The sequence below is a fragment of the Mauremys mutica genome, chromosome 1 (assembly GCF_020497125.1).
Source record: "Mauremys mutica isolate MM-2020 ecotype Southern chromosome 1, ASM2049712v1, whole genome shotgun sequence".
Lineage (NCBI taxonomy): Eukaryota > Metazoa > Chordata > Testudines > Geoemydidae > Mauremys > Mauremys mutica.
In genome coordinates, this window is record NC_059072.1 from 229565464 (window position 1) to 229589926 (window position 24463).

Sequence of the window (24463 nt, forward strand, 5' to 3'; positions counted from 1 at the left end):
TCAGGAACAGAAACCTGAAATTTTTTTAACATATTTACAGAGTCCCCAATATCATCAACTGAGGTCCATGATTACAGGTTGAAAGAAAGTGTGTTTGAAACACATGCTATATAAAACAAACTCCATTTACTTTAGTGATTGGATTTGCCACTTTTACAGCCATCTCCAAAAATATTTTGGATCCAATTAATGTCAAGGCCTAACAAAAGAACCATTCCATTATTTAAAGGAATAGACGTCTGCTAGTGGTAGGGTGACCAGATCACCCAGGTCAAATATCGGGACGCGGGGGGGGCGGGGCGGGGGCAGAGGGGGAAAAAATGGCGGCAGAGCAAAAAAAAAAATCCCCCACCCCCGATTCCTCCTCCCTCCGCAAGCGCTGGAGGGAGGCCCGGGAGACTCAGGGGAGCACGGGGCCGGGGTGAGTGTGAGTCCAGCCTGGCCCCGAGCAGGCAGGACTCAGGCGCGGTATCTGGAGGGAGAGTAGGGGGTGGCCTGCGGGGCCAGGCGGCGGCTGTTCTCCCCACCTGGGCAGCAGGACTCGGGAGCAGCCGCTGCTGCAGCTCCCACTGCCGCGGGGGGAGGAAGCGGCCGCCAAGCTCGGCGGCTGCAGCTCTGGCGCCCACGAACCCCCCGAGCCCGGGCCTGCTGCGGGGACCCAGCGCGCACGCTGCGCATACCCAGCCCCTGGCCACTCGCATCTGGGCTGGCTGCCCAGCTGGTGCAATCCTGCGGGCGGCCTCGGAGTGGGGGCAGCAGGCCCCAGCCCCCCGCATCCCGCTCGGGTCCTGCAGGGGAACGAATGGGACTGGGCTGCCGATGCCTCCGCCACGGGATTGCACCAGCTGGGCAGCCAGCCCAGACGCGACTGGCCACGGGCTGAGCGCAGTGTGCGCGCTGCCCCGCAGCAGGCCCGGGCTCGGGGGGTTCGGGCCCGGGCACCAAAGCCGCAGCCGCCGAGCGCCACGTGCTTGGCCACTTCCTCCCCCCGCAGCAGTGGGAGCTGCAGCAGCGGCTGCTCCCGAGTCCCGCTGCCCAGGTGGGGAGAACAGCCGCCGCCTAGCCCCACGGGCCGCCCCCCTATTCTCCCTCCAGGTACCGCGCCCGAGTCCTGCCTGCTCGGGGCCAGGCCAGACTCACACTCACCCCGGCCCCGCACTCCCCTGAGTCTCCTGGGCATGGCATGCTTGGAAAGAGGTGGGGATTTGGGGAGGGAGACAATGGGGCAGTGAGGGGGCAGGGATGGGGGCGAGGATTTGGGGAAGGATCCAATGGGGGAAGGAGGGGGCGGAGTCGGGGCAGGGGAGGGCACGAGCCCTTCGGGCTCCGGAGCCTTTGCTTGTTTGTCCAGTGTCCCGACCTAACATTGGTCGGGACGCGGGACAAACAAGCAAATATCGGGACAGTCCCGATAAAATCGGGACGTCTGGTCACCCTAGCTAGTGGCAGACGTAAATGCTGCAAGATCATTAACATAGTCCAGATAGAAAGTACAGGTGAATGTGATGAGCCTAGGCCAGGGGTCTCAAACTCAAATGACCACGAGGGCCACATGAGGACTAGTGCATTGAGCTGAGGGCCGCATCACTGACACCACCCCTTTGCTGACTCTGGCCCCGCCCCCACTCCACCCCTTCCATTAGGCCCCGCCCCATTCCAACCCCTTCTCCAAAGTCCCCACCCCAACGCTGCCCCAGGGGGTGCAGAAAGGGTGCAGGGTGCAGTGGGGGCTCAGGGCAGGGAGTTGAGGTGCAGGAGCTTTGCAGGGGTCAGCAGGGGGCTCAGGGCAGGGAGTTGGGGTGCAGGAGGGGTTCAGGGTGCAAGCTCCAGCCCAGCGTTACTTATCTAGAGTGGCTTCAGGGTGGCAGCGGCACGCACTGGGACCAGGGCAGGCTCCCTCCCTGCCTGTCCTGGCCCTGCGCCGCTCCGTTCCAGGAAGTAGCTGGAACCGTGTCCCTGCAGCCCCTGGGGGAGGGGGAGGGGCTCAGGGTTCCGTGTGTCTGCTGCTCTTGCCGCCCCTCCAGGTACCTCCCACGAAGCTCCCATTGGCCGCGGTTCCCTATTCCCGGCCAATGGGAGCAGCGGGGGGCGGTGCCTGGAAGGAGGCAATGCAGGAGTGCCTGTGCCTCCTTCCCCCTCCCCTCGAAGGGATGTGCTGCCAAGCTGCTTCAGAGAGTGGCGCAGGGCTCGCAGCGCCACAGGGGGCAATCCCGCGGGTAGGCAGAGGGGCGGGGGGGGCACAGGGAGCTTGGCAGGCCACACGCAAGAGTGTGTTTGAGACCCCTGGCCTAGGCCCATCTCTATTTAGCACATGCTTAACTTTGAGCAGATACATAAGCCTCATTGAATTCACTGAAAGTTAAGCACATGCTTAAGTGCTTTGCTAAACAAGGATGGACTTAAGCACATAATCACAAAAATTAGCACAAATGAGATCATGGTCCATGACCAGGGCTCCTAGGCCCTACAGTAATAAATAACAGTAATAATTTGTTGAATTTGGAATTTAATAGTATTGTAGTTGTCATTTAAAACCCTAAGATTTTCACGACCACTTACTGAACTGGATTTTAAAATTTGTGGAAAAATAAGGTCTTAATGATTTTGAATTGGCACTCTTCCCTTGGAGTCAGTGCTTACCCAATATTACAGTACAATATGAAGAGGTGTTGTGCTGCGGAAGTGCCATATTGGATAAAATGTAAGACCTAGGTCTTGACCACTGTTTGCAAAGGCTGCATTTCAGTGATGAAGGAAATGATTCCTGTGATTTGTTTAGGATCTTTCAAAATGAAACTTACATTGTAAGTTATATAACATAACAACAACATTTGTATGTTTGGAAACTGCCACTTTTTTCTTTGAGACATTACTTTAAATAATAGTTATTGTGCCTGAAAGAGATTTTGAAACCTGCTGGGAAATATTAAACATTCTATTTAAAAATAAAATTCCTAATATAAACTGTCTTATAGTATATATCTTCTGTATTTTGTTCTCTTGACCTATATAGCAAAGGATATTGGCAATAAATAAACAAACTAACAAATACATAAATCATGATCATGGCCTCTAATAGCTATAATCTTGCAAATAGTTATGTGACTGGAACTACATATATACTTAAAGTAAAGCATATGAATAAGGATCAGGGCCATAGAGCTCATTTGCTCAACAATTCCACGCCCATAGTTATTCATGTTTATAACAACACAGATAGTTGCAGTAGAAATAGTTATGGTGTTATAAACAAGAAGATGATGACTGCTCATGGGAAATATAATTAGGTCATACCTTAGAGCAGATGAAGATTTACAGCTTGTGTCCTCAAATGTATGCACTGAAATCATTCTGTGTTCTGCACATACAACTGAAAGTAGAATCTGGACCTTAAGAAATTTGCTCCTGTATTTTTATTCACCATATGAAAGGTACATAGGCTTTCTGTACCATAAGCTAGTGAAAGGAACAAAACAGCACCCAACCCATAGCTGCAGATTGACAGCTGCTCATATCCAGGTACACCATCCAGGTGCTCATTTCAGAACAAAGCATACAGTCTTATCCAGTCTAAGATTATAACTGGCTCTGTTACATCACTTATGCATGAATAATACAGCATGTGCTCTGGCCTTGCCCCTTATTGAGAGACTGCACTCAGAGAAAAATACCGCATACTGAAACTAAGACCACGCCTTTTCTGTACCACACACATTTGGGATATGCACACACCTGTATCACTTTCCTTTTTTTTTGCTAAAGCTCCTGTCAAATTAAAAACCAAAGGAAAAGTTAAATGAACCATAAGAAGCAGCATCTCCATGTTCACAAGTGAGTAAAGTGTTTGTTAGTTTCTCACAAAATCTTATTTCTTAATTCAAACAGGACTGGACATGAATATATGGAATGGAAGATGTCTGAAGGATTGTGAACAGAGTTGTAGGGAGGTGGCCAATAGGTAATGCAATAATTGCTAGTTTTAAATAACAATTTAACTAGTCATCTGAAAGGCAGAGTAAACATTTGTAGATGATATGGGCAGGACAAAATTAAATTCAACCCCTCTTTCCTACTGGATAGACTCAAACAGAGAGGGGAAGGAGGAAGGGCTGTGGAACAACAGTTACAGAAAAAGGTTAGTAACTGTTTCTTCTTCTTCCAGTGATGGCACATGTCCATTCCACCATAAGTGACTAACAAGCAGTGTGACCTGGAAGTGGGTTTGGAATCTACTTGAATAAGGATTGCAGGACTGCCCATCCAAATCTGGCATCATCTCTGGATTGATGAGAGCTGGTGTAGTGAGAGACAAACGTATGGACTGATGACCAGGTTGCCAACTTACAAATGTCCAAGATGGGCACACAAGTCACATAGGCTGCAGAAGCTGCCTGCGACCTGGATGAATAGGCCAACACTCTACTCTGGAGTGCAAGATCAGCCAGTTGGTAGCATAAATGAATACAGCTGGAAATCCAAGCAGAAATCCTTCAGAATGACACTGAATGGCCCTTCTCTCTGTCTGTAAACACAAGGAACAATTGTGACAAAGACCTAAATGGCCTAATCCAATCCAGGTAAAAAGTCAAAGCTCTTTTATTCGAATGAGGCTTTGGACAGAAAGTCAGTAAATAAATTGCTTGGTTAATGTGAAAATTGGAAGCCACTTAAGTCAGGAACTTCAGGTGAAGTCAAAGGTACACCTTGCCTCTAAAGAAAATTATATTGGGAGGTTCTGATACTGAGGCTTGCAATTCCCCCACTCTCCTAGTCAAGGTAATAGCAACCAAAAAAGCCACCTTCACGGAAAGGTGCAACAAAGAAAAGGTCACCAATAGTTCAAAGCAGGGACCCAGGAACTTCGCTAGAACTAAATTTAAGTTCCACCAGGGACAGGGCTGTGTGCCTGTAAATATAACCTGTCCATTCCCTTCAGAAACCTGATAGACATAGAATTGAAAAAAAAAAGCAAGCAGTTATCCATGGAAGGGTGGAAACTGAGATAGTTACTAGGTGGACTATGATGGAACTAGCAGGTGTGATGGTGTGTATAAGAAAGGTGACCATTTATATCACTGTTACCATGATTACATGGTCAAAATGGTTTGTTTAGAGGGCCCAGCTTGCTGAGATGAACCAACAGCTGCAGAAGAGAAGGGAGGTGGAGTACGCCTCTTGTAACGCCTTCTCCTCCTTTCTAGACTGGTCCTGAGTACGAGGCATGACAGGTGGAAACTGTTGAGACTGCTGCAGCTGGAACGGCTTTATTTTTGTTGCTGCTGAATAAATTCCCAGAGACTTAAGGGATGCCCCTGAATCCTTAAGACCTGTAGCCTCCTGTTAGTCTTTTTGGAAAAGAGCAAGGGGCCTTTGAATGGGAGGTCCTGGATGGTTTGTTGAACCTTCAGGGGAAGACCTGATGACCACAGCCATGAAGAGCACAGCATAGTGATGGTGGAGCCATAGCTTGAGCCAGAGTCCCCTGCATCTATTTTTGTCTGCAAGGTTGTTCTGGCAACTAACTTGCCCTCCTGCACTACAGCTATGAATTCCTGCTTTACCTTGTCTGGAAGCCTGTCATTAAATTTTAAGATATTATCCCACAGACTGAAATCATACTGACCTGCTGCTTTGCCATTCTAACTACCGCCCATGCTGCCCTTAGTGCAGCTCTCAGTACCACATAGCCAAGAACTTTTTCTGGTTTAATCTACACCTGATGCATATGATGCAGCTCATGAATTGTTTAACTTGGTACTTCAGGGATTGGTCTCAATAGGCCCATCCTAAGCACCACAGTCAACGAACCCCCTTGGCTCGAGGACTATTCCTGAATGCTGCTTCTGTGAGTGCACCTCTGTGTCCTTGCCTCCACTTGGTGCCTGCACTGAAGATTTTGAAGACTCCAGTACTGAGTCCTTAGGAGACTTATGTTGTCTATTCTTCAGTACCAGCAACAAGATCTGCCTCTCAACTCAGATCAGGAAGAGCATTCCTAACAGATGTGGATGTGCTTGTTATTTACTCCAAACAGGAAGGATCCGATGGTGGGGGGGAGCGCAGACTCCATCAGTAAATACTTTAGTGTGGCTGCCCTCTCTTTCTTTGACAGGGGTTTGATCCCTCCACAAATGTGACATTTGTCACTCACATGGCGCCTCCCCATGACATTTAAGGCTGCTGGGTGTGGGTCACTCACTGGCATGGACTTGTTACATGAGTGACAGGCAGATGCTTCACTATTGGACAAAGCAACAACCATAGAGCACAATATTTCACTAATTCTTGGAATAAAAACAAGAAGGTTTTTTCCCTCATGTATTTATTATCTGAATGAGGGAAAATGTAACATTGTAATTAGTAACTAAGGCCCCAATTCAGGAAAACATGCCTATTCAGGAAAGCACGTAAACATATGCTTAAGTCTCATTAACTTCATCCCTTAATTTCTTGAATAAGGATGATTTAATAATGTGCATAAGTGATTTCCTGAATCAGGCCCTCGGGGGTCTAATTCTGCAAACACTTACTACCAGGTGTAATGCATACCATGTTAAAATGCAAGTTTGGACCTCAAATTTATATAATATTCTATGGCAGTGGTTCTCAAAGCCGGTCTGCCGCTTGTTCAGGGAAAGTCCTTGGTGGGCCGGGCCAGTTTGTTTACCTGTCATGTCCTCAGGTTCGGCCGACCGTGGCTCCCACTGGCTGCAGTTCGCCGCTCCAGGCCAATGGGGGCTGCGGGAAGCAGTGTGGGCCGAGGGATGTGCTGGCCGCCTTTCCTGCAGCCATTGGCCTGGAGCGGTGAACCACGACCAGTGGGAGCTGCGATCGGCCGAACCTGCAGACGCGGCAGGTAAACAAACTGGCCCGGCCCGCCAGGGGCTTTGCCTGAACAAGTGGCGGACTGGCTTTGAGAACCACTGCTCTGTGTCATACTCATGTTTGATCTGGGATCTCTTTTTTTGCTTAGCTATAAAACAGTTTACATCCCAGTCCATTTTTGCTTTAATTTGCTACCATTCTCTCCTGTATCTTTTATATTTGGCAGCTTATCATTCTACTTAGACATGATTAAATTGGTTAGAGAAGTAATCCGACACTTTTTGCAAGTGATTTCTCATTTAATTACAGAGCAGGTCTATGTTGGACATTCTTCAGTGATCATCCTGGAAAAAATGCGTTAATTACAGTATTGCAATTAATTTGCTTAAACTGTACTAATGGCCTGATTTTCATAAACGTTGAGCATCCTCAAATCTCACTGAAGACAATCACGTTAGGCCTGAATAAAGACAGGGAGTGGTTGGGTCATTACAAAAACTAAACCTAATTTCCCCCTACTGTTACTCACACCTTCTTGCCAACTGTTTGAAATGGGCCACTCTCATTACCACTACAAAATTTATTTTTCCTCCCTTGGTATCCCACTGTTAATTGAATTGTCTGGTTATACTGACCTCACACTTGGTAAGGCAACTCACATCTTTTCATGTATTTATACCTGCTCCTGTATTTTCCACTCCATGCATCTGATGAAGTGGGTTCTAGCCCATGCAAGCTTACGCCCAAATAAATTTGTTAGTCTCTAACATGCCACAAGGATTCCTCGTTGTTGTTTTTAATAAGAACTACAGTGTTCAATACCTTTGAAAATAAGTCCTTAACTGTTTTGAAATTTCTGATATGCAAGAAATCTTTGTAACAAGCATGCAAATATGTTTTCCACTAAATTATGTTACCACACAATGCATATTTTACATACTTACAGAAAATAAAATTTAAAAGCCAAATAAGGATTTCAAAACAACCTCCAAAATTATTTTATGACCATTATCTTTTAGCTATTATCCTACAACTTATTATTTGCAGTGTCTGCACAATAGCACAGATTTATAAACATCTAAAACAAGTATAAAAATAATCCCAACACACTTTTCTTCTGATATCTATTTTACGTTTTTCACTTTTAAGTGATATTCATTAAAGGATTAATAATCACAAACAAACCCATCTGCTGTGGTACCACTGGTCTCCACATTTGTTACAAATAACGTAAGTCATCATTTGTTCATCTGGATTTGCATTTCGCACCCAACTAGGAAGGAAGAGAGTTCCCCTGGCAATCATAGTGACAGTGCAATCAAATTTTTCACAGCGCCTACATTTTATTTTGTCTGTCTGTGTGCCATCAACAACTTGGGGAAGCTGATGTTCCTGAACAGATGATTCTGTGTACAAAGCCCTGAGTTGTTTCAGTTCATCATTGGCCATTTCCATCACTGTCATCTCAGCAAAAGTCTTTGGACTCATAGTCCCTGAAAACAGGTTATGTTTTAAGTGGAAATTTTTAGGATTCTTCAAGTTAGAGACTTTGCTTCTGATACAATTTTTGTACTTTTTGTCATTTCTAGCATGAAGAGCAAAAATACGCTCTTCAATTTCTTTGGCTAATTCTTGCCGATAATTGGCTTCCTCTTTGCTTGTGGCAGAATCAGTCAAGGCTTTATAAATAAGTTCTGTGCATTTCAACCTCACAGCCTTCAGATGTTCTTGCTGTGGGCTTGTTTCACTGCCAGCAGGTTTAGCGTCTTCGTTATCAGCGCTCTGTTCTTCTAAAAGACCCAGCTGATTCACACTGCTTTTTGGCTTATTATACACTTCATCTTTTGGAACGTTTTGTGATGTTAGCAAACTGTTAGCGCCAGCAGCATCTAACATTTCATGCTGATTCAATTCTTCAGAAAACTCCATTTGTTCTTGTGGAACCACACTGAAATATTCATTGTGCTCTTTCACACTCTCAGAAACTGACTTTTTACCTTGTACCGATGAAAGGTAGTTATTCTTGTAAAGTGTCTTCCACTTTGATAATAAATGCTTTGCTTTCTTTTTCAATGTCATTGCAGGACAGTTCTGGAGGACTCTGTACACAGCTTTGGCAACATCAGTCTCCTGAAGATATTCTATAGTCATATCAACAGCTTCAAGTTCTGTAAGATGATTTCCAATATCTTGGAAATTGTTTTCAGAGAGTAGCTTCTCAATATCATGGGCTCTGTTCATAATTATTTTCTTATCAGACATTTTTAAACCTGAAAGAAAAGTAATAATAATAGCTTTCTCTATGGTCACGATGATTATATCATATATTTTTATTAATGTTCTGCAAACTTTTATAAGCTTTGTTATTGTATAATTTAATTTATTCTTAAATTTGCAAAAAACCTCACTTGTACCACAGATGTACTTATTTGCATATACATTATAGAAGTAGACACTAAAATAAGCTGAATACATAGCCAGTTACATGCTCAGTCAAAGTTTTGAGACAACAGAGGGGCTTTGCACTGTATCCTAAATGTTAATAGACTCTGGTTCTATTAGTCAATTGGGGAAAAACAACGTCCAAATCTCAGTGTTCACTACTGAGAATGCCCAGCCACGAGTCTTCTGGTGTTTAAAACCTAGAGACTGTTAGAAAGAGAGTTCAGGTTGAGCAAAATTGTTACAATGACACAAAGAGAAAACTCTTTTTTCTCATGCAGCCAAGACACAAACTGTTTAGGGCTTTATATATCAAAGTCAACCACTTGAATTTCATCAAGAAGCAAATAGGAAGTCAGTGCAATCTTCAGAGAATGGGTGTATTATTATCCAGTTTATATGTTTTGTCACTGATTTTGTATGCCTCAACTTTTGGGTTCCTCACTTGAGACCTCTTGGACCTGTTTTTCATAACTGCTGAGCACTCAGTTCCAACTGAACTCAATGGAAGCTGAAGATTATCAGCATATCTAGACAAACAAGTGGAAGGTGGGCACTCAAAAGTCAATGACCATCTTAGAAGATTTTGATTTGTGGCTTATTTTTATTTTTTAAAATCAATCTTTGTCACCCCAGCCAGCCCTTTTCTTAGCATGAGTCTTCCATGAATGTTTACAAATTTGGCTTAATAAATTCCCAAATGTTTGGGTGTCTTAATATCTAATATAAAATCTTTTAACTAGCTTTAACAATTTTTATTGTAAAATAAAATATATCATCTTTCATATAATTTATCATAACAAATCACTTAATTAAATAGTGCCAGAATGTTGCCTTTTTATTTATTGAATTTGTTTACCATGACAAAGCCATGATTTCCCCATTTCTGTTTGCCATTACATTATAACAAATCAGGTTCTGCATCTCACTCCCCACCCCACCCCACCCCCTCAAACAAAACAAAAAACCCACAGGCCCATTTTTCTGTCAGTGGATGTCTAAATGTTATTGACATAAATGGGGATTACATATGCACATCCAGGAGAAACCATAAAATGTACAAAGGCTTTAGGAAACCTGTGCATTCACATTCTCCCCGTATGAAACTAGCTTGCAGTGCTTATATTAAGTGTTTTGCAGCAGACAACTGAAATATGCATTGATTGCTTCTTCATATTAAGCTTCTCTTAGGTCTTGACTATGCAGAAAGATAAAATCACGTAGCTAACGTGTGCACTGTGTGACCAAATCACATTTGCCCTGGGAAAATGAATTAATACAGTATATGATTCAGAATGGATTTTTCAGGCAGCTCTTGTGGATCCAACAATTTTCATTTAAAAAAATATATATATATCCATTATTTTTGACATTTGAGGTTTTTTGGGTAGCTGTTAATAGTAAACAGATGAACAAATTTAATTGGGAGCTGCTAAATTAAATCCTGTGAGGCTAATAAAGAGAAATGGGACCAGACCAGTAAACTCCCACTGAGATCATCTCCTCTGCCCTTTCCCCTACTAGTTCCAACATTCTACATCCCATAGCAAGTAAATATTTTATTTATTTTACAAAGGTAAAGTAGGTTTCAGAATAGCAACTCAAATTAAAAACTGTTATCTGTTCTTTTTGCAAGCTCTTTATGGTAAAGGCCTTTTGTGTATTTTTCATAAAGTACCTGGCACACTGACAGTGCTATACAAATAATGTTTTCACAGCATATGCACAGTTATATGGCCTAATGAAAAAGTAAAGGGCATTTGGGATGTAGATTCTTGTGATCTGACTGTTTTTAGATTTTCCTTATGCCTTTCTCATTATGCCCATGACAAAAATCAAAGCCCTCGGGACAGAAGCAATATACAAATTTGTACAAAAAACCAGCAGTCCTAATACTTTTCTCCATTATTCCACTTTGATAAGCATAAATTAAGACTTGATGAAGTGTTCACTGAAGCGAATACTTGGTCTTGTAAACCAGTGTGATTGTGTCACTGTTTTCAGGGCTTGTCCCAGTCCATTTTTTTTTTAAACCAGAAATAGTGTTTTGATCAGCTAAAGAAGTCATCGGCCACTGAGAAGGTGAGACTGATGACAGCTTGGCTAAGTGCTCACATATTAAGGAATACATCATCACCAGGCCTGTCACATGTGTCACCCTGCTTTGCCTTAGTCATGAAGGTTCCGAGCAGAAATCTGGGCAGTGCAGTGACTGATGAGCTGACGGGCAGATCACATGATCTGCACAGCCATATGCAGGTAATTACTAAGCTTGCCTAGTATGATTCATGCATCTGACCAGCTTCCTTGCACCAAAGGTGAGCAGAGGATTAAGGTAGGGCCTCTTGAGCTGGGGTAGAATAAACGACTAAGAATAAAAGGGAGATAGGGCTGCTGGTGCTCTTAGACACCTGCCTACATGCTGACCAATACTATCTCATTGCTTCCTTGTCCTGTTTGTCTGTATCTATTTGTTGTCTCTTGTTTTGCACTTAGACTGTAAGCTCTTTGGGGCAGGTACCATTTTTTGTTCTTTCTTTGCACAGCACCTAACACAATGTGATCCTAGTCCATGACTAAGGCTCCTAGGTGCTACAGTGTTTCAAATAATAATACTAAAATGAAGAATTATGGTAGAGAGAGTGAGGGGAAGGTCAAAAGAGGAGAAAACTGAAGGATGCTGAAAAAGAAGCGAATTGACCACAGGAAAAATGAGGAAAGAGAAAAATAGAAAACAAGAGCATAGAAAATATGAGGAAGAGGTGGAATGGGCAGCCCTTTTTGTCCTTTATCCCCCAGCTGCCAAAACCCTTGCTTCACACCTCCCTGACTGCCTCCAAAAACAATCTATAAACATTCCCAGACTGCTAGTCCCATGTTTTCACTTTGAAAATCTGCTTTGAAGGCTCTTGTGATCTTAACTCATGACAATTTTCAAAGTCTGGGAAAACTGTTGGTACACATCCAGAATATACATCCACAGAAGAGTGGTTACAGACAGAAGTCAGAGAGGAGACAGCACAAGGGGGATGTATACTGTATTGAATATACAGTTTTAAAAGTCCAGACAATCATCCCACAGGGAACTCGATGTAAGACAGAAAGGGGGCTATCTATTTTTGCAGAATTTAAGATTTCACTAAACTAAATGTTTCAATACATTATGGATGCAAAGATACACTTTCTGCATGTGAACCTTAATGTAAATCTTCCAAATGTGAACTGAATGGAAAGCAATGCAATGTTATCTTTTTTAATTTGCAGACAACATCAATGCCTACAGCGAAATAAATATCAATTATTTATTAGAGTCTGCCATGTTTCCCTGAGTGTGAACCACAACCCAGCCTGACCTTCTTCCAAGCTGATTGACAGTCTCTACTGGCATCCTAACCTGCCTCCAAAATGTCAAGCATGAATGGGTTTAAAGAGCTTTGTGAATCTTGGATGATTGGTATTAAAAATGAAAAATGCTACTTAAGTATATTTAGAAAGAAGAGAGATTGACAGGATAAATTTTTCAGTTACATCTGTTGAACTGTATGCATAACAACATCCTCATTCTCACTGTTTAGTTTAGAAATATACACAGTCTAGTACAGGGGTCTCAAAGCCCCGGCCCCCCGGGCCATCTGTGGCCCGAGAACCTCCCCACTGCAGCGCATGGAAACTTGTTAAAAAGTTCTTTCATCCGACCCTCATGGCTGCCGGCTGAGGGGGTTGGTGGAGGCGGGAGGGGAGCGGGCAGGAGAGATTCACGTGCCCCTCCCCACAATGTTGCTCCATCCTGCTGCTCCTGGGACCCTCCCAGGGGTTGCACTCGGCAATTCGTCATTCACCTCAGGCAGCTCGGCTCCCTGCAAGCGGTTCCCTATCCCTGCTGTTGCCAGCAGAGCCACAGAGGAGAGACCCACGCAGCCATGCTGCCATCTGTCTGCTGCAGGCACCGCCCCCCGCAGCTCCCACTGGCTGGGGGAGAGGGACAGAAGTACCATAACTAGTTGCTGGGCAGAGTCAGCCATGGAGGCAGCGTCACTGGTCGCTGGGCAGAGTCAGCCAGGGTGGCATGAGGCCAAGAGAGCGAGGGAAAAGGGTGGGAAACGGGCTGGGAGGTGGTATGAACACCATCTTCAGTGACATTATTGGCCCGCTGGGAGGATCTGAGGACTGGCACTGGCCCAAAGGTAAACTAAGTTTGAGACCCCTGGTCTAGTACAATGAGAAGGTTTGTTTAATTCTAAAAAACTAAAGCGATGGAAAAAATAACAGTATTCATTTCCAAAAGTATCCTACATCCTTAATAACGACAAATACAGATCCAGTCCAGCAAGTACTGGATTGCGTAACTAAAAGTTACACAATGAAAGAGCAGATGTATAAACCCAGCACTGCACTTGATTAGTTTCCTGTCTTCCAAAGATCAAGTAGTTGGTGTTGAAAGAGGAAGAAAATCTGCTGGCTGTTATGGTTGGTCATGAGACACAGGGTGAAATTAGCTACAGTGTCATGTGCTCATCCAGTATGCGTTATACTGCACTTTGGGATAAGGCACTGGTTTGGCTAACACCCTCACCTCCAAACTAGATCTTTTCCAGACCTTTTGCAATGGTTACAAATGTGTGTGCACTATTCCATGCCACATATAAATTCTATATCCATACCTTTTACACACACATGCACACATGCAGTGGTTAAGTTATTTATGAGTTTTCTGAATCTCCCAGGCATGCATTAACTTTTTCAGGACTTGGCTCTAAATGACTAAAACCACACACGATTTAAACAACAGATACAACCCAGGTATGAATGAATATGCTATAGCAAAAGATTAAATATAATATGGACTACAAGTAAAATAAGTGCATTGAACAACTACATGAGCATTTATTATAATCTTAGAAAATTTACAGCTCAAGAGATAGGCTACTTACACTTAAAGCAAAATAGACGTGTTTACAGGAAGTCTTTCCTCGGAGATTGATGTATGCATTCAATGAATAGTAAAGACTCCAAACTGAGCAGTTCACAGAGGATCAATGCACCAAAGCTAGATAAGAAAAGCCACGACAATTAAAGTTATCAAAATGTGCACAAAGATGTTAATAGACCCTATCATGGCCCCAGAAGAATTAATGTATAAAGTTGCTTTGTCATCATCAGCAAACAATTTATCTGGGCTCTTAATCAAGTTATTAAGATTAGGGTGACCAGACAGTAAATGTGAAAAATCGGGACACGGGGTGGGGGTGGGGGGTAAATAGGAGCCTATATAAGAAAAAGACCCCAAAATCAGGACTATCCCTATAAAATTGGGATATCTGGTCACCCTAATTAAGATATATAAAGGGCCTTACCAAATTCATGGTCCTTTTTTGCCAATTTCACGGTCATAGAATTAAAAAAATTGTAAATTTCATGATTTCAGCTATTTAAATCTGAAATTTCATGGTGCTGTAATTGTAGGGTTCCTAAACCAAAGAGGAGGACGGGGGGGGTGGGGCGCAAGGTTATTGTAGGTGGGTTGTGGTACCGCTACCCTTATTTCTGCTGCTGGTGCTGACTTCAGAACTGGGCAGCTGGAGAGCGGTGGCTGCTGGCCGGGAGCCCAGCTCTGAAGGCAGAGCTGCCACCAACAGCAGCGCAGAAGAAAGGTTGGCACCCTTACTTCTGTCCTGCTGCTGACAGGGCACCGTCTTCAGAGCTGTGCACCTGGACAACAGTCGCCACTCTCTGGCCGCCCAACTCTGAAGGCGGCGCAGAAGTAAGGATGGCAATACTGTAACCTTCCTAAAATAATCTTGCCACCCACCCCCCGCCCGCAACCCCCTTTTGGGTCAGGACCCCCAGCTTGAGAAATGCTGGCCTCCTCCATGAAATCTGTATTGTATAGGGTAAAAGCACACAAAAGACCAGATTTCATGGTCCATGATGCGTTTTTCATGGCCGTGAATTTGGTAGGGCCCTAGATATATTCAAGCAAAAAATCCCTAAAATGAAAACAGCCACTTTGTGTAAATGACAAAGGACAGTGTATATCACTCACTCTCTCTCACACACACTCACACAGAGGAAACACCTTTAGTCACTTTGATTGTTAATTTCTTATACCAATATGTCTGGTTTGCCAATTAAACTAATGTTGTTAAAGGCCAACTGTTTTTGGTTTAACATGCTGTACACTGAATTTTGGTAAATTTTAAAATGTTCACCACTCAGAATTAAACAACATTTTAAATTACATCTGCAAGTAAACAGTAATATCCTACCACTATAGGCATTTATGACAAAATATTTTTAAAAGAAGAAAAGCTCCCCCAAAATCAGAAAATCAACGGGAGATATCAAAACAATAACCCCAAAATGCTCCACCATGCACAATACCAGCCTTATTGTGTCCCTTCAACTCAAAAAACAGAGGGATCCTACAGCACATCCTGAAGGTCAACAAAACTGGGTGTTTCAGACCAACAAGGCAGAATGAATTCCAAAGTTCACTTTCACTTTGGTTGTTACAGGTCATCTGTAAACCACAGTGACCTGTGAGAACAAAGATGGGGAAGAGACAGCCTAGGGACTATTTTATCAATAATGAGGACAGAAGACAGGATAAAGTCCTATCCTCACATCAGCAGAGTTAGCTGATGAAGCAGCAATATAGTCCTTCACAGTCCTCTGGAAACAGTGATTATGCTGGCCTCCAAGAGTGAATGTCTAAACCAATCCCCCACTCAAAAGAAGTGCATCCCTACCTTGGATCATAGGAAGTAATGAGTGGTCTATGATGTAGGTACATTTCTAAATGCCCTATCTTCCATCCCAGCACAAACAAAAGATCAAGGGTGATGGAGATCATGAAACCTTCAGCTGTTCCAGAAGAATTGTGTATTTTTTTCATATAAAAACTTAAAACCGGGTGTGTTGTCATTCAAAGTCATTAGGGGTCCACAGCACTAAACAGGTGGGGTTTACTGCAGTATTTTGACAAAATTCACTTCCCAGCCATTAGCATGCAGAGATGTGCATGTCTGCTGCTCTCTGTCCCAGAGTTGGAAGCATTTCAGCAGTGCTGTATAATAATAATAATAATAGGAGATATACCAATCTCCTAGAACTGGAAGGGACCTTGAAAGGTCATCGAGTCCAGCCCCCTGCCTTCACTAGCAGGACCAATTTTTGCCCCTATGTATTTAATTTGTGAAGGGCTTTAAGATCCTTCAGGATTAAAAGTAATATACACATATAAAATACGAAAATCTTACTCTAATTTTTGAGTCAGTGTTTTATTAAAATAAAAGGCAACATGAGTGGCATTAGCACAATTACTGCTCTATAAACCAAGCCAGGACTCTGGAGTGGATAGGAGAGAGTTATAATGTCAAATCCTTTATTCCAGGTCACACAATAGCAAACAGAGAGCTGTGTGCTAACCAATGTAAGACACACTCATGGTAGCTATAAATCTCTATAAGTTACTACTGGAGGTTATTTTTGTGTATTTGGAGGGGTGGGAGGTAGAGCTGTTCTTCAAAAGAACAGGCAGTGGATTCTGCCCCTGAACCTTCCAATCTTGGGATACCCAGAGTCTAAGGCAGTGGTCACCAACCAGTCGAACGCGATCGACTGGCCGATCCTGGAGGATCTCTCAGTCAATCGCGATCTCTGTCTGCACAGCAGGGCTACTGCTAAGACAGGCTCCCTGCCTGTCCTGGCCCTACGCCACTCCTAGAAGCGGCCAGCACAGCCCTGTGGGCAGGGGTCTTTCTCCACACGCTGCTCCTGCCTGTAAGCACCACCCCCACAGCTCCCATTGACTGGGAATGGGAAGCTGTGGCCAATGGGAGCTGCGGGGGCGGTGCTTGCAGAGAGGGGCAGCATGTGGAGCCATAAGTTGCCCGCTCCCTGCCCAGGGACTGCAGGGGCGCATTGGCGCTTTCCAGGAGTGGCATGGGGCCAAGGTAGGCAGGGAGCCTGCCTTACTGGCAGCCACGCTGCGCTGTCGACCGGGAGTCTGATTTGTCTTGAGTACCCCATGTTTCATCTCACTTACAAACTACTTGCTTATAAAATCAGACATAAAAATACAAAAGTGTCACAGCAGACTGTTATTGAAAAACTACTTACTTTCTCATTTTTACCATATAATTGCAAAATAAATCAATTGGAATATAAATACTGTACTTACATTTCAGTGTATAGTATAAAAGAGCAATATAAACAAGTCATTGTCTGTATAAAATTTTAGTTTGTACTGATTTCGCTAGTGCTTTTACATAGCCTGTTGTAAAACTAGGCCAGGGGTCAGCAACCTTTCAGAAGTAGTGTGCCGAGTCTTCATTTATTCACTCTGGTTTAAAGTTTCGCGTGCCGGTAATACATTTTAATGTTTTTAGAAGGGCTCTTTCTATAAGTCTATAATATATAACTAAACTATTGTTGTATGTAAAGTAAATAAGGTTTTTAAAAAATTTAAGAAGCTTCTTTTAAAATTAAATTAAAATGCAGAGCCCCCCAGACAGGTGGCCAGGACCCGGGCAGCGTGAGTGCCACTGAAAATCAGCTCGCATGCCGCCTTTGGCACGCGTGCCACAGATTGCCTACCTCTGAACTGGGCAAATATCTAGATGAGTTGATGTACTTCCTGAAAGACTTCGGCATGCCCCCTGTGGTATGTGTACCTCTGGTTGAGAACTACTTCTTTACAGAATGTGATCGGCAATTTTAAAATGCAGGATTTAGTTTTTTTACCACCAGAGGGGGCTGTAGTACAACTAACCCAAGACATCTTGATTATTTTTTTTTCCCCTTTAAGTGTACACTGTATTTACTATGGGTGCATTCCATGACATAGAGTGTACTCACTCTGGATTATTATAACTGTACCAGCACACAAGATTACTGTTTTTTTTTCCTTTTGTGGGTCTCTACCTTAAAGGGTCAGTTTTTTAAAAGTCCAAGAATCAGATGAGTCAAGCAAAATCATAGTCCCTAAAGTGTGCAGAGGATGCACGGCTTAATTCAGCATAATTTTGTAATACTGACATTATTCTGCTGCATGTAAAAGAAGAAAAGTAGCAGAACTCACTGTTTGCTGTTGATTGTCTGTTTTGAAATGTTAAGTATAGTTAAAAACACCAACAAACAGTCTTTCAGGGAAAAAATGTAGTAATAATTACAGAAGCTACAGTGAAACTAAACAACATTTCAGTCATTTTTTTCAATTACTTATTCTATTTTCAGGTCAGGGGAAACAATAGTAAATTTGGAGAAAAGAAAGTCAGGCTGTATGCACAGCATTTTAATGTCAACTTTTGTTAGACAAGAGGCAGCATGATCTAATGGACTGAGAACATTTAGGCCTGGAGAAGTACTCTAACCTGAATGAGCCACCCCTTAAGTGGTGAGAGGGTAGCTTCTAGCACTTATGATTATGAAGGTTACCTTCCAATCCTGAACAGAGTGTAAACTGAGGGTATAGCTACACTTACAAATCTGCAGCGCTAGTAGTTGCAGCGCTGGTCGTCCAGCTGTGCAGGGCCAGCGCTGGGTGTGTGGCCACACTCACAGCTACCAGCGCTGGTGTGTGGCCACATTTGCAGCGCTGTTGGGAGTGATGCATTATGGGCAGCTATCCCAGCATTCAAGTGGCAGCAACGGTGCTTTTCAAAAGAGGGGGGTGGGGTGGGGCATAGTGTGACAGGGAGCAGGGGGGGGAGAGAGAGAGAGGATTTTTGGAGCCAACACTGTGTGTTAGCTTCCTGACTTGAAAAATCAGAACATGTTCCCGATCCCTTACCCTTAACTCTTAACTGCAAACAGCCTGCAGCCAACACGACTGACTTTCTTTCTCCCCCCCGCCGTTTCTGTCAAGCCTACACTCACTCCCTGCCTGCCTCATTATCTCATTTGATTGTTCACAGATTGATCACAGCAAACAGGAGCTGTGTTTGTAGATAAACAGCTCCGGGATCAACGGAGCTCGGAGTTCACAACAAAACAAAGAGAGGCTGCATAACAAAACAAAGAGAGTAATTTATAAAAGCATTCTGGGATACATCCTTATACCCTGGAGGCCAATCACAGCGCTGGTGTGTGGCCACACTTGATGACCAGCGCTGGAATCCTTATTCCCCATGCTGAGTGAGGTGTACGGCCAGCGCTGCAGCCAGGGAGTTGCAGCGCTGGAAGTGCCCTCCAGGTGTGGCCACTTACTAATTGCAGCACTGGTGGAGGCTTTCCAGCGCTGCAACTCGCCAGTGTAGCCATACCCTGATATAATACTGCCTTCTTAGGTCTGCAGGCAAACAGTTCCAATGCCTCTGCTGTAGCAATGTTTGCAGTAGTCAGTGTCATGTCAGTCTTCACTGTTACTATTCAGAATTTTCTGGAAAGCACAAAACTGACAAAAATAAGGACACCTTCACTCTTCTATTTGGAAAAACTATTAACTTAGTCAGGGAAAGCACTGAAACTATTTACTGGGTAAGACCACCAATAAAAACAGAGGCTGGGTGGTAGGAAGAACAGCAAAAACAACCCTTCATAACATCTAGAAAGATGAGTGAGGGGGAGAGTAGTGGAGATCAGATGAATATGTGTGCAATAGTCAGAAGGTTCAGAGAAGAGGACCTAAAGAAACATTCTCAAGGCAGTCCAGAGTCTGAGACAGAGAGAGAAAATGTTCCTCCTTTCCAACAGCCATAGAGGGACTATGATACTTCAAATTTAATCAGATACCTACACCTCTACCCCGTTATAACGCAACCCGATATAACACGAATTCGGATATAACGCAGTAAAACAGTGCTCCGGGGGGTAGGGCTGCGCGCTCCAGCAGATCAAAGCAAGTTCAATATAACAAATACTGTGTTTTGCATATTCTTGTCCCTTTTTGTTGTTGTTTCTTTTGCTTTTTTGGTTGCTTATTTTTTTAAGACTTGCTACTTAGTAAGTCTGTTTCTGTGAAAAGTAATATTTGTATTTGTTAATATCACTTTTCACAGGAGCAGACTTGCTAGCCAGCAGGGAGGCAGTGAAAAGTGATATTAACAAACCTATGAATATCACTTTTCACAACAGACTTACTCAGCCCTAGCAATCTGGGGGACAAATTAAGCCTTGGATGGGAAGGTGAGTAAGGAGGCAGCTGTGGGCCAGGGGTGATGGGGGGGGTGAGTCCAGGGACTGGAGCCCTGCAGCTGTGCAGCCGGGGACTGGGGCCAGAGGATGCAGTGGGGGCCAGGGTGACATGGGGTGGGGGGTGAGCTTGGGGCTGGCAGTCACTGCTGCACGGCTGTGGGGCAGGGCTGGATCGCATGGTATGATGGCTGGAGTCTGAAACCCTGCGGCTGGAAATCAGAGCCCACTCCCGCACCGCCAGAGCCTGGGGCCAGATGACGCAGCGCATGGGGTCGGGGAGGGGATGACCCTGGGGCCAGGAATGGGTTCAGGGCTCAAAGCTCTGGGGGATGGAGCCTGCTGCCGCACAGCTGGAGCCTGCCTCCCGCCACCCCAGGTCTGAAGCCCAAGCCCCACCGCGTGCCTTCATTTTTGGCTCCAGAGGGAGATAGGGCCCAACCCCTGCTGGCAGCCCTGGAGGAGAGGCCACTGCTTTGCCCCCACTCCCCGCCAGGAAGCTGTGGCTGCACAAAAAGCCCTTGGAGGTTGCATGCGGCCACAGTGGCCGCATTTGAAAAACGCTGCTGTAGACTAGCAAAACTACCAGCTGCACTGATACCTATTTGTACCAGTGCAGCTTACCTCTCCTTGAGGCTGGGGTAAACAGTTGCTTTATACCACCTTTGTCTATCTACACCAGGGCTTTGTCTACACTTAAAAGTACTACTGGCTTAGCTCCATTGGTCAGGGGTATGAAAAAACACCCCTGACCAACATTGCTATGCTGACAAAATCCTCAGTGGAGATGCAGCTATGTCAACAGAAAAGTGCTTCTGTCAACATAGGTAATGTAGTTCAGGGACATGGTGTTCCTACAATGTCAGGCCCCATGGATCTCAAACCTGGGTCTTTCAGTATCTTGGGACTCATCCTACTCCAAACCTCCACCTAGCACTTAGAGACAGCATCTGGGACCAGGGTCCATGAAGCCCAAGTGGAGCACAAGCCTTGCTCCTACACTGATTTGGAGACCTCCAAAGCTCCGGACTGGGCCACAGTCCCTATGTAAGTCAGAGGAGGAAACAGGAAGTTGTTTGACCAAATGAGCTTTACCCTATCCAGGACTGCTGGTTTAGTGTTCACCTGTTCCAGCCTTCTGATCCTGACCTGATATCCTGATTTGGCCTGATTGTTGGTAAATATCTCCTGGTTTCTGCCCTCTGGTTTCTCTTGATTCTGATCTCTGGTTTTTCCAGCCCAACCTAATTCCTGGTAACTGGGTCCTGGCCTGTGCCTGATGCTAGGCCAGGCTAACCATTCCCTGGCCCTGACATACTCTGGCAGCAAAACTTCTTCTGTAGTGTAGACATAACTTTTGCACTAGTGTAGCTACACCAATGACTGGCCATTAATGGCTGTAACAAAGGCAAACTCCAGTGCAGACAAGCTGTCAGATACCAAGACAAGAACCTAGATAGAAAACTGACCATGAAAATTACTCAGGCAATCAAACCCATAGTAGATTGTTACTGTAGAAAGTGGCATGTTTTCACTATGGTCCAAAATGTGCCTTTCAAATCTTTCCTTAAAACTCATTTCTCCCACAAGACTCTTATCCTTCTATCTGAGGGTTATATATACTGCTTCTCATCACTGTATTATCTGAGTACATCTTATTCCCCCTTCCCAAACTCCTTATCATCCTTTTAACATGATGGAAAGAGAGAAGACAAAGTTTAACATAGAGCTATAAGACAAATGCTGAATATAGTTACTTGCTCAGTCACTTGTTTTTGCTGAATGCCATTTTTATCTTTTTTCTACTGATGTTTATATTCTAAACTCCTGGAAACAGGGACCTTGACTTGTAAAGCACCTATCTTCTTATTGGCACCATAAGCTAAATTAACCTGTGCTCTTGCACAACCTGGCCCAGGGAGAAAGCATAAGTTGCCCCAACCTCTCTCAGTTCTTGGGCTCTTGGAAGGAGGATAGCTCAGCCTCCTAGCTTGCACATGGTTTCCCCAGGCCCCTGTAGATGCCAGGAAATAGATGCGAAGCAGGAGCATCCTAGAAGGCCCCTTTTGCTGGTAGAACCATACTGTTGCTTAGGGCTTGTCTACACTGACACTTTACAGCATTGCAACTTTCTCGCTCTCAGGTGTGAAAAAACACACCCTGAGCATGCAAGTTTCAGCATTGTAACATGCCAGTATAGACAGTGCACCAGTGCTGGGAGTTGTGCCCCTTGTGGAGGTGGGTTTTTTTTAGAGTTCTCTCCCAGCACTGTGCCGCAACTACACAAGCAACATTCAGGTGCTACTGTGGCAGTGCTTTAACATTCCAGTGAAGATGTGCCCTTAGATTGTAAGCTCTTTGGAGCAGGGACTATCTTTCTGTTCTTTGTTTGTACCAGAGACTAGCACAATAGGGTTCTTCTACATGACTTTGGTGCCTAGGTGACATGATAATATAAATAATGATGATCTGCATGCCATTGTTCAAGCATAGCTGGTGCAAAAGGACTGCAAACTATCTGTGAACTGGGTCTATCATAAATAAAAATGTATATTGTGTATGTCAGTGGCTATTACCTTAGAATGAGAAGGCGTTAATAGGGTAAACAGCTGACTACAGAAGTCAAGAGATCCTCTACACTTCATCTCACATGGCTTAGTACAGCACCAAGACTAGAGTGTAAAAACAACAAGAAGTCCTTGTGGCACCTTAGTGACAAAAATTTATTTGGGCATAAGCTTTTGTGGGCTAGAACCCACTTCATCAGATGCATGGAGTGGAAAATACAGTAGGAGGTAAAAAAAACAGGAGTACTTGTGGCACCTTAAAGACTAACAAATTTATTGTAGCATGAGCTTTCGTGAGCTAAAGCTCACTTCTTCGGATGCATCCATGCATACATTTGATGAAGTAGGAGGTATCCATGCATACATTTGATGAAGTGGGTTCTAGCTACAAAAGCTTATGCCCAAATAAATTTGTTTGTCTATAAGGTGCCACAAGGACTCCTCATTGTTTTTGCTGATACAGAAAAACACGGCTACCACTCTAAAGACTAAAGTATGTTGATCGTTAGCAACAAAACCCAAAGGGAGGTGAAACCTGCCTGGCTCTAGGTTTGCAAAACTTTGGAATGAAGTGGGGCCCAAACTGCTTATCCCACTCCTGGGGGTGGGAGACACTGTAACCCCTCCCTCCTTGTTACAAGGGGAGGGGTTTGGCTGAGTTTCACCTCCACGGTTCAGGTTAACACAAAGCAAACCGTGTAAAACCCAGATGAACTGAAATGTTGCTCTTCCCTCCCCTCCCCCGGGATATGCCCGGCGCCAGGAGCCCCAGATCTAGAGCGCAGACACGGGGTTAGGAGAGACGGTGTCTCCGGCCCCTTGCTGCAGAGTGACCCTAAATGTAGCTCCCGGGATCACTAGGGGGGCGGCGGGACGTCTGACTCCCAGTCCCCACCCCCACTCGGGGAAGGGCAGGGGGGGGCCTCTCCCCGGTATCGCTGGGGCGGGGCAGCGACCGTTACCTCCGAGTTGGGGCAGGGGCCTCCCCCGCCCCGCCAAGCTGAGCCGGCCGGGCGCCGCCATCTCGCCGGTGACGTGCAGGGCGGGCCCCGCCGCAGCGCAGCGCCGGGGGAGGGGGGCGGCGCGGGGGCTCGTGTGTGACTGTAACACACAAGCCCGGCCCCTGGCCCGCGGCAGTTTCCCGCCCCTGGAGCGGCCGGGGAGACGCTGCTGCGGGAGTCAGAGCGGAGTGAAAGACCCACCCCTTCCAGTCTGGTGGCCAGACACGTATCAGCAGTTTCAATAAGGGAAAGCCCAGGCCCTGAGGGGGAGGAGGGAGCCAGCTGCCGGGCTAAGAGGGCCCCAGTGGTTTCTGTGCTGGCATCTCTCAGGACCAGCTCTAGGTGACTAGATCACAACTTCCTGATGAACCAATGTCCCTCCCTTCAAATCTGAAGAGAAGGGGAAACACTATCAGGCAGCAAAATCACCCCCACCCCCCACACCATTCAGCTGTGACTCTTTCCAACACGTGCGAAAATCTCCCCCCCCCCCCC

General features: G+C 44.9%; 2 protein-coding genes across 2 annotated transcripts in view; both read right to left on the reverse strand.

Annotated features, from left to right (window-relative positions):
• The window catches only part of RAB9A (RAB9A, member RAS oncogene family), a 43846-nt gene extending 29629 nt beyond the window's left edge, over positions 1-14217 (reverse strand). The window contains exon 1 of the mRNA XM_045030986.1: positions 14199-14217. The gene's annotated coding sequence lies outside the window, so the exon portion shown is untranslated. The remainder of the gene's footprint in view (positions 1-14198) is intronic.
• On the reverse strand, positions 1732-24045 carry TCEANC (transcription elongation factor A N-terminal and central domain containing). Its single transcript, XM_045030803.1, has 4 exons — positions 23930-24045; positions 14199-14314; positions 8011-9095; positions 1732-4522 (listed from the first exon to the last, which is right to left on the reverse strand). The coding sequence occupies exons 3-4, from the start codon at positions 9085-9087 to the stop codon at positions 4370-4372; spliced, it is 1230 nt and encodes a 409-aa protein (XP_044886738.1). The 5' UTR covers positions 9088-9095; positions 14199-14314; positions 23930-24045; the 3' UTR covers positions 1732-4369.
• Positions 24046-24463: the final 418 nt, after the last annotated feature.